Source organism: Solanum dulcamara, chromosome 6, assembly GCF_947179165.1.
Source record: "Solanum dulcamara chromosome 6, daSolDulc1.2, whole genome shotgun sequence".
In the NCBI taxonomy this organism is placed as follows: Eukaryota; Viridiplantae; Streptophyta; class Magnoliopsida; order Solanales; family Solanaceae; genus Solanum; species Solanum dulcamara.
This window is the reverse complement of record NC_077242.1, coordinates 67,394,043-67,405,730: the sequence shown is the minus strand read 5'-3', so window position 1 is coordinate 67,405,730 and position 11,688 is coordinate 67,394,043. Positions and strand designations below refer to the sequence as shown.

Here is an 11,688-nt window from a genome sequence, read left to right as displayed (position 1 = left end):
AAAAATACACCTGGCGCGATAGTGGCGCGTCGCACCCTTGCAGTGCCAGGCTGATTACGCCTAAAACCTGCACACCTCGTAGTGGCGCACCGCGCCAAGGACCAAACTACTGAGGCACATTCTTGGAGCGATAGTGGCGCGTCGCGCCCTTACAGCGCCAAGGCCAATATTTTCTGGGTTCTGGAAATTGGCTTGAAAAACCCTGCACACCTTTTAGTGGCGCACCGCGCCAGAGCGCAAACTACTGAGGCATGTTTCTGGTGCGATAGTGGCGCGTCGCGCCACTGCGGCACCAAGCCCAGTTTTCCAGCAATTGCAACCCCGGCCTAGAAATCTCTACTGTGCTAGTTCATCTTAGGATCGCCATACCTTTCGACTCCAAACTCCAAAATTTACATTTTTGGTGGCGTTGGAAAGAAGACTCGACAACCATTAATTTAATAGGTCGTGGGCTACCCAGATCATCATATATCAAAAGATAGGGTCGTTAGAAGTCAACCCCTCATGCAAACTCCTCATCAAACTTAGCCACGATGAACCTTTTGGATTTATTTGGTCTTAGGGGTCCTTCATGACCCTACATCACCTCTAACGCTCTTTAATTTCTTAGGAATTCATCCTAACTCATGTGAAAAATTTCAAGTCCTCCGGTCTGAGTCTATACTCACGTGAAGAAATGTTCGAATCTTAGCGAAAAAAATTCCGGGGTGTCACACCTTGAAAGGAATGTTATTGTGCCAAATGTTGCTGTTGGTGAAGGATCTTGTCTTTTTCTTTCTTACTAACTCCCAAGCTGATGCACATGTAAAATTTCCATGAGAATTAGGCTTCCAGTAGGCTTGATCCTGCATATTAGGATTGTAGCTGAGGGGAGTGCTGAGAATTTTGCTTACAAGATGAGGAGGGGCATGGTGTCTTACTTTCTCTTCATTCCAGCCTCCATTCTCTATAAAATTTGATATTGTAGTGTTATTCAATCTAGGGAGACAGTCCTTGTGGTAAGCTAAGGGGCCAATTCCAAGCCAATTATCCCACCAAAAACTGCAAGTTCCGGACTTAATCCACCATTGAATATGAGGCTCTATATCGTTTTTGTTGATCATCATGTGCTTCCACATGAGGGACTGCCCTGTGGTCCACTTTTTGATCACTGGATTAGCTCTTTGGCAGTACTTTGCTTTAAGGAATTCACCTCATAGTGTCTTCTTTGATATGAAAGTTCACCACTGCTTATATTGAAATGATAATCACACGTCCTCTAACTTTTTTACACCAATAACACCTTCCTTATAAGGATAACTCAGAGTATCCCAGGAGGCGTAGTGGTATTTTCTTCTTTCAGTGTCCCATCCCCAAAAGAAGTTAGCAATGAGCCTTTTGATCTGGTTTATTGTGGTCTTAGTAGGACTGATAGCAGACAACAGATGTATAGGAATGGATTGCAGTACTGATTTTACCAAGGTAACTCTACCTCCATAGCTCAGCACCTTAGTCTGCCAGCCCCTGATTCTGCTTATTACCTTAGAAACTATACTAGTAAAATAAATGATCCTCTGGCCTCCAATATAGAGTGGACATCCCAGGTAAGTAATAGGGCCATTAGTGCAATTATAGCCTGTAATCTTACTGACCCTATCCACAATATCAGAGGGAGTATTCAGGGGAATCATGGACTGACTTTTATCTTTATTGATAAACTGTCCTGAAGTAGCTTTATACAACTGAAGAGTTTTGGTAATCAGTGTGAGAGAGAAGTTGCTGGTAGATGTGAAGATGATCAAATCATCTGCAAAACTCAAGTGGTTTACTTGAGGGCCTCTTCTTTTCATTTGGAACCCAGTATATAGATAATGGATTTGAAGATTGTTAAGAAGTCTAGACAAAACTTCAGCTCTAATAATGAATAATGTAAGGGATAGGGGATCTGCTTTCTTGAGACCTCTTATAAAGTGGAAGAAACCATGTCTTGCACCATTAATGATGACTGAGTACCAATTATTTTACATAATCCTCCAGACCATATCAATCAATACTTCTCCAAACCCCATTCTCCTCATAACCATACAAATGAATGACCAAGAGACTCTATCATATGCCTTGGCCATATCCAGCTTGATCGCTACATTATCCCCAGCCTTTGGTCTCTTAATATTGTGGATGATTTCTTGAGCTAACATTATGTTTTCAGAAATACTCCTACCTTTAACAAAACCAGATTGGTTGTCTGAGATGAGCTAAGGCAGAATTGGGGTAATTTTGAGACTTAGCAGCTTAGAAATGATCTTGTTAGTGAAGTTGCTGAGTGAAATAGGTCTGTATTCTGAAAAGCTGTTAGGATGCTCATTCTTAGAAAGTAGAACTAAGCATGTATGAGAAATAAACTTAGGAATACCATGTCCATTGAAAAAGTATTGGACTAACCTCAAGAGGTCATCACAGATGATATCCCAACGTGATTGGAAGAATTTTCCACTCATTCCATCTGGCCCTGCAGCTGAGGTAGGACTCATAGAGAAAACTACTTTTTTCAACTCATCCATAGTAGGTAAGGATTGTAACCACTCATTCTTCTCTTCTGTAACCATCTTGGGAATACATTTAAGAATATCTTCCTTGATCTATCTTTCTTCACCAGTGAAACTTTTTTCAAAGTGTGCAGAGGCTGCCCTTGCAGTATTGTCATCACCCTGAATGGGATTGCCTTGTTCATCATTAATCTGATGGATGAATAGATTTCTTCTTCTCCCTATGATAATAGCATGAAAGTAGTTGGTATTGGCATCCCCATATTTGAACCAATGTAGTTGAGTTTTTAGTTTTAAGATAGACTTTTCCATCTTTAAATACCTGATGTATTGAGCATTGATCTGATTTAGCTTGGACTTGTTTTCTTCAGAATTTTCACTGATTATATCCTCTTCAGCTTGTCTCACCTATTCTTCAAATTCTTTTTCTAAGAGTATTAGAAACTCTTTTCAGCTTTTGATGGAAGGTTCTCATTGGATTTCCCTCCACAGATTTACCCCAGCATGATTTCACAATGCTAAGGAAGTTTACATTATCTACCCAGCAGTGTAAGAATATGAACTACTTGATAGCATTACCCTGTCTTTCAATGCCTTCCAGCAATAAGGGGCAATGGTCAGAACCTGTAGAGGCCAGATGATTGACAGTAGTCACAGGCATGACTTCTAACCAAGAATCATTAACCATGACCCTGTCTAGTCTCTTGCAAATTCTAGCATCTTTGTCTCTATTGTTAGACCATGTGAATTTCTACCCACAAAACCCCAGATCAGAGAGGCCACGGGCTTCTATCACACTAATAAACTCAAAGCTCTTGTTCATATTATATGGTTGCCCCTCCATCTTTTCTTCAACATATATAATCATATTGAAGTTTCCAATGGTGCACCAAGGTTTCTCCATACTAGAAAATTAAAGCATCTTGTCCCATAACTCCCTTCTCATATAATATTTGCACTTTGCATAGACAATTCTTATGAGGTAGGTGTTAGGACAACCCACATGTCTAATATCAGAAGTTATTTGCTGCTCATCTTGGTCCACCAAATTGCACGCAATGTCTTGGTTTGCTTATTCTTCTTCTTTGCTTGTTTACTTCTTGAGGATGGATCATTCTTCTCATTGACCTGCTTAATTGCATTCTGCAATACAGCTGCCATGGTGGATTTAAAGGCTTCCAATTGGTCTTTTTGTTGTGTTTCCGCGCATTGGTCAGGATTTTCCTCATCTTCAGAATGAGTGACCATATATTCATCAGTCAAGTCCTCTTAGATGTCTTCTTTGCTAAGCACATACCTCTCCTTAGATGTATCTTGAATTTATAGAGGGGTCACATAATCAATAACTCTGTATTCATCCTCAAAGTCATCTGAACAAAGCTCTATAGAAGGTACTTGAATCCCTGCTTGGTTTTCAACCAGACCATAATTCACTTTTGGCTGATTTTCAGGCTAAGATTGCATTGTCTTTTTCTAATTTTTCTTTAGTGCATCCCTTTTGTTTTTACTCAAGGATAAAGTGAATTTATTGTTCAATATCTGAGGTGTTGCACCTTGATTTTGTTCAGTACTATTTGTAGGCTCAACACCCCCCTTATCAGGCACCTTAACCTGTAAGTTGTTCTCAAGAACCTATTGAATATCTGTTTATTGAATGAAACTTGGAGTAACTTGAAAAGTTGTTGTAGGGGCTCTAGAGTCCTTCCTATGGTCAACCAAATCAGATTCCCTCCTCCTGGTATCCCCTTCCTGCAAGTTAGTATGGATCTCCTGAATTCCCCTATCCTCACCTCCATTAACTACCTCAGCAGCGTCAGCAGGTAATACATTCAATACATTAAAAGTAATGGGGGAGCCATGGGGGTGTGGGAGAATTGAGTCAATACCTGGGCTTGCAACATTGAGTTCATTGGCTTCCACATTGGTAGTTGGATCAATAGCAGGTATGCTGATCTCATTATCATGAGCTCCTTGATTCTTTGGATATTGGGGGCTAGTAGCTGCATTTCTATGGGATATGAGGGGTTGTCTCTAGGCTTCAGAGATAACATTACCTTTTTGAGCATTTTGTGTTCCTGCATTTGGGTTAGTGGGATAATCTTGTGGAGCAAGATCAACATAAGTGTTAGAAATAACATTAGAAGTAGAAATCTTACCCGAGCCAGTATTGTTCTGCTGCACTGACACATATTTTCCTTTGGCTTGTGCTCTTGTGATTATGGTACCATTGTTCTGCTAGACATTGTTATGTCCCTTATTTTGCTTTCTTCTTTTGATTTGGCAACCATTTTCTTTATTGTTAGCATTAGTATTTTGTGGCTGAGGTGGAGCAGTAGATGCTGAAGGGTTGTTCTGCACTTGTAGCTTGGCAGGTTGTGAATGTTCTTGGCCTTTATCCTTGGTTACTGCAGCTTCTTCTTGATTTTTCTTTTTCCTGTTTTCTTCCTTTCTTTTCTTCACTGTACAGATATTGAGGGTGTGACCCTGATGCTTGCATTGCTGATAATATTCAGGCACCCCTTCATACTAAATTGGTTTCCACCTACCTTTGCCATTATCAACTTTATCAAAACCCATCCAAACATGTTGGGGTCTTTGCTTGGTAAGGTCTATTTGAATCTTGACTTTATCTACACTACCCTAGTTTTTTTGTAGGTAGACAAATCCAAGAATAACACTTTTCCAATTGGAGATATTAGAGGTGTGACCACTTCCATACAATAACAGTGTCAGGGTAATTCTGGTAGTATTTCCCATATAGGGACCAAAAGAGTTTCCTCTTCTAGTGTAAATGTGGGGGTCCAAAGTTGTAATCTCATAAGTTGACCTTGGATGAACATTTTTCCTTTTGACCACACTGTTGAATGATCAAACTCATTGTCTAAGTCAATATATAAATGTCTAGAGTTGAAATGAGTCAGTTTCACCCTTTCTTTGAGTTAAGTTTGGAAAATGAATTCCTTTCTAATTATTTCTATTTTTGGCATAATTTGTGTAAACTTCCCAATAAGGGTGTATTTACACCTAACTGCTAGATTAACCATGAAATCTTCCTCAGTGAACACAACTGTAGGGTAGCCTTGTTTTGTAGTGATTATAATAGGACATATATCTATAGGAGCATTTTGCACAGCCTCTTGGACTCTCAATCTAGTCACAAGAGTATGGGTCACAACATGATTTGGTTGATTAGGAGTATTTGGATTAGGAGCTCTTATTTCGTTGGTGTTTTGGGGCTAGGATTATTCCTACTTGGTGGATGGCTGGTTGGATCTCTTTTATGATTGTTAGGATTGAAAACCTCAAAATTGTTAGAAACTTTCAAAGGATTAGAGTTAGGAATGTAAGGTTTGTGGTCAGGTTGTTAGTTTACTGCAGATTCTTTGGATTGTTGGCTACTCACACCACCTTGTTGTAGTTGGCTCTTTCCTTTTTCCTTAGTTTTATCACTTGACTCAGCTATGACAATAGGATCCTACTCATTTTTTCCATTCTTAAAACATATTATCCTCCTTATTTTTATTTTTTAAATTGTCATTGTTCCCTGTTCCAATCTGAACCTCATATATAGGACTAGGATCAAGAATATTAGGTTGCATAACAGAATCTAAGATAGTGGCTTGCTCAAATGCATTAGATTACAGTTGACTTTGGAGACTAGAATAAGTAATTCGATCATGAACATTATGATTATTAGAGTTAGGACACTTACCTGGTGATCCTTGTGCAGTAGTTCTGATTTGCTGAACTCTGTGATCATTTCCTCTTGCAATTATCTCCTGGTCATTATGATCATTATTATGTCTATCATTTGTCATATTTATTTGAGTTCTTTGATGTTGAACCACAATTCCATGTTTCTAAGGTTGCCCCTGAGAGATTGGAAAAACCACTACATCATCTACATGATGACAGTGCTCTTCCCCCTACTGATCACCTTAGAGACTTTTCGAATTTGAACTACTTGGGGAAGATTCGAGGCAACCTGTATAGTTTGTTGGATGTGTATCACTAATGTGGTCCTTTTGGTATAGGTTTTGCTGCAATTGGTTCACCGAAGCTCCAGCGACTCCACCTTGACAGTCGCCTTGACGACTTTTCAAATTTGAACTATTTGGTGAAGATTCGAGACATGCCCTATGGCTAGGAAGCTTCTCCACATTGTTATGAACCTGTTGGCATTGGTTGTGCATCAATTGGTTCGCCGGAGCTCCAAAGATTGTTATCAGAGTTCCAAGAGAAATTCGAAGCTCTTGGTGATGATTCGAGATGGCACTTGATGCCTGGAAGATTCTCCTCATCATGATGAACACTTTGGCATTGGTTTTGTTCAATTTGAGATGTCGGAGCTCCAGCGCTGCTGACAATTTCTTCGCCGGCGATGGTTTCTCTGGTGAATCTTATTCCAATAGTTGCTCTAGGACCTTGCGAACAAACCCCAGTGGGTGAGATGCCTCAAACCTTACCGGATTCTCCTCGAATTTGAAGGCACAATGGCGGTGCAGTGGCAGCGATTTTGTTTGAATGCGCCTCTGTATTTCTCGCATTTTGGATGGTGGTTTCGTTCAATTTTTGAACTGTAGGAAGTATATGAGATGAAGATTCATCTCCTATGTTCCTTGTAACTTGAAGCAACCCACAATTTTTCAAAGCTATAATTTTTTCAGCTTTCAGCAGCTCCTCAGACGAAACATGAATAGTGATCACTTCAGTATTTTGGAGATTTGAGGAGCTGTAGATGGAATCTGATAATGTGGTAACTTTTATTATGTTCGTATCGACGGTATCTATAATTTCATCTTTTGAGCAAAATTTTTCAACATCGAGAGGTGGGTCCCACCCCATTTTTGTTTTATGCTTAAAATACCCTTATGAGGAGCCTTTTGCTAGAGAGATGTTTTAGAGAGAGGAAGTGATCTCCAGTTGACAAATTATTGCGGGTTACTACATAAGAAACATTGTTACAACACCATTATTTTCCCCTAGATTCGGGACTTGAGGTAGTTTTTGAATATCTATGTTTAGTCAATGAAAAAACTACTTAGACCCCATACCTATTTAGAACCTGATCCTAAATGATGCAACAAACATTAATCAGTAAAAACATGAATCTTATCATAAAAAATCTCTTGTTCAAGGTAGTAAAAACTTACGACCTATACTAATAGGATTTCAACCACCAACCTTCATTAAACTCTCAAAAGCAATGTTTCAGGTTACAACTTAGCCATCTAAAGTGTATAATTTTGTTCTTTTCAGTTGCATTTTGAAGTTTCACAGTTAATTGCTTAACTTGGTCTTCTAGAGCCTTTTGTTTTGTTCAACTTGCTAAAGTATTGTCCGTAGTCTCTCTAATGCTTCATCATTATCTGATTCTGAATATTTTGACCTTTCCTGAACATCTTTTGAAAACCTTCTGGTCATTAGTACCATGTTCTCTTCTTCATAGTCAATTTTTCCAGTTGCTTTCAGGATCAAATTCTTTTCCTTTTTGTCACTTGCCATTTCACTTTCTCGATTCTTCTTAAGCTTATATGTTAGCAGGTTTCAATTCATTTCATCCATAGTTAGAATATTCAGATCTCATGCCTCCATGATTGTTTCAACCTTGCTTTCTCATAAATTTAGTAGCACACTGTGAAGTTCCCTTACCGCTTTGCCACTAGGAACCGATTCACCTAGGGAGTACATCTCGTTAATGATAAATGTGAACCTGATGTGCATCTTTTGATAGTCTTACCTTTCATTCTGAATAATTATTATTCATAATTTCTGTTTAGCATGTCTATCTTTGATTTTTTTCACTTAGCTTATATGCTCGTGAGCAGTTTGGAGAGTATCCCAAATTTCTTTAGCAGTAGATCACTAAGAGATCTTATTTTATTCATGAAGGTCAATGCCGCAAATCAGTATCTTTTTTGCCTTGGCATTGTTTTTTCCCGTAATTTTATCTTACACAGTCAGTTCAAGTTTTCCTTTAGGAACACGAGTAGTTCCATTAGTTCAAGCTTAGTTGGAATGATGGGACCATCCAACACTAAGTTCTGTAGATCGTGATTTCTCCAACAATGAAGTCCATCTTTTTGTTTTTCCACAACCCATAGTATTATCCATTAAAGAGTGGGGGTCGTGTTTGTGAAACACCTTCCTGAGATGTAGGTGATGTTGAAAAGGAAACATGTTCCCATTCAATTGAAGCACATGAAAAATAAGTAGCAGCAATAAGTACAGTTTGTGAATGGTCGACCATTGAAGAAATCATACACGTAAGATAAGATGGTGTGACTGATATTGAAGAATGCATGAACATCGGTGAAGGTGGTTGCCGACCATTGAAAATAAGAACCACCGATTGAAAAATAACTAAGCACATATGTGATTGTATTGTTATAAATAGAGATGTATGTTTTGAGATTGTTATAAGCATAAGCAGAGTAAAAGTTGTATAACAACAGAGAGATATATAAATCATATGTACTGGTATTTTGTTTGACATATAAAAGAGTGAGTTCCTCTAGTATGTATATCTTACATATTTTTTTCTATATTCTACATGTGGTATCAGAGCCAGAGAAAGCTGGAGTGATCTTCTTGAAAGATTAGTGAGGAAAAATTGAGTCAGAGAGCAAGAGTGCTCTATTTGAGATTGAGGTGAAAAAGAAGAATTAAGAGGGAGTTAGATACAAATTTGAGTGACAAACCATAGACATCATACAAGTCTTGGCTTCCATAAGAGAAACACCAGAATTTTGAGAGACGCAAATAGCCATCCCTGCTTTTGGAAGGCTCAGAAATAAAATAGAGCAAGAAACAAGTGCGGTGAAGTAACGAGCAGTGCAGTGCAACTGTCACGCCCCGGGAGGGTACCCTAGATGTAACCGGCACCCGAAGGCCATTTCTGACCTCCGAGCGAACCACCTGGTCTAATCACACATTCATTCTCTTAGCGGAAACTCAATTAATGAAATACTATTTGCAATATGAGGGCCAAAGGCCAAGCATTCATCAACTCAACAACAAATATAATAAGACTCCTCGAATTAACCGTTCAACCTCCCCACACTCCAGTCTATGAAGCCTCTATCAAAGTCTAGAAGGTGCCAATGACAAGCCCATGGCTACCAACAATCAAGATAAAGGAAGCAACAACAACAAAGCTATACAAGGAACTCAACATCCTCCAGAAACTAGGAGGACTCACCAACTAGCTGAGAGTGTAAGTGAATCTTCAATGGAGCGCCGGTTGATGATCTCTAGTACCTGTCGTTGCATCATAAAACAATGCAGGCCAAATGGCGCCAGTACATGGAATGTACGAGTATGTAAAATGGCCGGAGGAAACAACATCAAGAAAGCATCAATATCAACTCAGGATCTTAACTCATATTTATATACATAACAACTCACTCAACTGTCCTAAGTCCAACAAGAATAGTTTAGACAGGACTAACTCATAAGCCACTCGACTCAACTTACTCGGAGCACTATCAAGACCTAAATGGGAGTTTCTCTTATCCGACAACCATCACCTATGAGCCGGTGATAGTACAACAATCAGACGTTGTTGCCACGTCCGTTCATACCTTGCCAGGGCATGAATGCCTCCCTAATCATGGATACCATCGATTAGTCAAGTCCTATCATTTCAGGACAATAAAAATGGGAAATATCCGACTTTAACGGTTCGATCCCATGTGAAGCATCCGACTTTAATGGTTCCATCCCTACCTACATTGGCAGCGTAGTTTCTGGGGTTTGAGTATGGACTATACTCTCGTCCTCTTCGGTGCTCGATACTCCTCCCATGACTCCATGCTCATAAGACTCCCTCCAATCATCTCAAACAAGCCCTCACGGCTAGTTTCATGTGGAACATTGCCACCTCATCAACTCGGTTCTCATTTCAACTCAATTAAGTCATAATGGCAAGTCTCATTTAGGACCTTGTCCACTCGTCAATTCTATCCTCAAATCAACTCAATCAAGCCTCATTCACATAAAAATTTATGACATCTTCTCAAGATTCGGCACAACTCTATGACTTCAACTCAACCATTCAAGTAGAATAGCACATTTAAGGAAATTGACTTAAGCAACATAATCACATGGCTAAAGAGATCAACAAGACGTAACAACAAGTCATCACCATCAACTCATACTAACATGAAGGATTTTAGGAACTTCTTAGCTCAACAACATCAACACATATGGCATTAAATAAATAGGGGACAAAGCTCATTCAAACATGAACCATACTAAGAAACTACATTTTTCATAGATATCTAACCTCAAAGCAAGAGTAGGGAACATGGGTGGACTCAACCCATGTTTTAGATAGCCTTACATACCTTAGTGAAGACTTGAAGAAAACCTTGTGGTTGGGTCTTCAATGGGAAACTCAAATCTTGAAGCTCTTGGAACTCTTCTTGTTGGAGAACGATTTGGAGAGGAAGAAGAAGAGAGAGAGAGAAAAGAGGTTTCTAGGGCTTTTAGAGAGAGAGTGGGGGCTGAAGAAATGATCCCAAAATAGTATAGGGTGATACATATATAATTTGGGGCAATTCCCAAATTGCCCCTCCTCAAAAGTTCTGAAAAATAGGCAAAAATGCACCTGGCGCGATAGTGGCGCGTCGCGCCATTGCAGCGCCAGGCTGAATATGCCTAAAATCTGCACACCTCGTAGTGGCGCGTCGTGCCAGAGACCAAACTACTGAGGCATGTTTCTGGCGCGATAGTGGCGCGTCGCGCCCTTACAGCGCCAAGGCCAAATTTTCTGGGTTCTGGGAATTTGGCCTGAAAAACCCTGCACAACTTTTTGTGGCGCGTCGCGCCAAGGACCAAACTACTGAGGCATATTTCTGGCGCGATAGTGGCGCATCGCGCCCTTACAGCGCCAGGGCCATTTCCCCAGCAGTTGCAGCCCAAGCTAAGAATGAAATTCCTGTCGTGCTAGTTCATCTTAGGGTCGTCATATCTTTTGACTCCGAACTCCAAAATTTACGTTCTTGGTGGCGTTGGAAAGAAGACTCAACGAACTTTAATTTGACGGGTCTTGGGCCACCGAGATTATCGTCTTTCAAAAGATATGGTCATTAGAAGTCGACCCTTTAAGTGAACTCCTACCCAAACTTAGCCACGACGAATCTTTTGGATTTAATTTGAT

At 39.8% G+C, this 11,688-nt stretch overlaps 1 protein-coding gene across 1 annotated transcript; it reads right to left on the bottom strand.

Annotated features, from left to right (window-relative positions):
• Positions 1–1,247: 1,247 nt before the first annotated feature.
• Positions 1,248–2,585, bottom strand: LOC129892924 (uncharacterized). The gene is made up of 2 exons (XM_055968438.1): positions 2,422–2,585; positions 1,248–1,758 (listed from the first exon to the last, which is right to left on the bottom strand). The coding sequence occupies exons 1-2, from the start codon at positions 2,583–2,585 to the stop codon at positions 1,248–1,250; spliced, it is 675 nt and encodes a 224-aa protein (XP_055824413.1).
• Between the last annotated feature and the right edge of the window lie 9,103 nt (positions 2,586–11,688).

What these genes read in the sequence shown, in the direction of transcription:
- LOC129892924 (XM_055968438.1), bottom strand. Translation starts at nt 2,585, where the DNA reads ATGGTTACAGAAGAGAAGAATGAGTGGTTACAATCCTTACCTACTATG. An exon ending in ATCTGTGATGACCTCTTGAG is followed by an intron (nt 1,759 to 2,421) that starts GTTAGTCCAATA and finishes CACATCTACCAG; the next exon opens with CAACTTCTCTCTCACACTGA.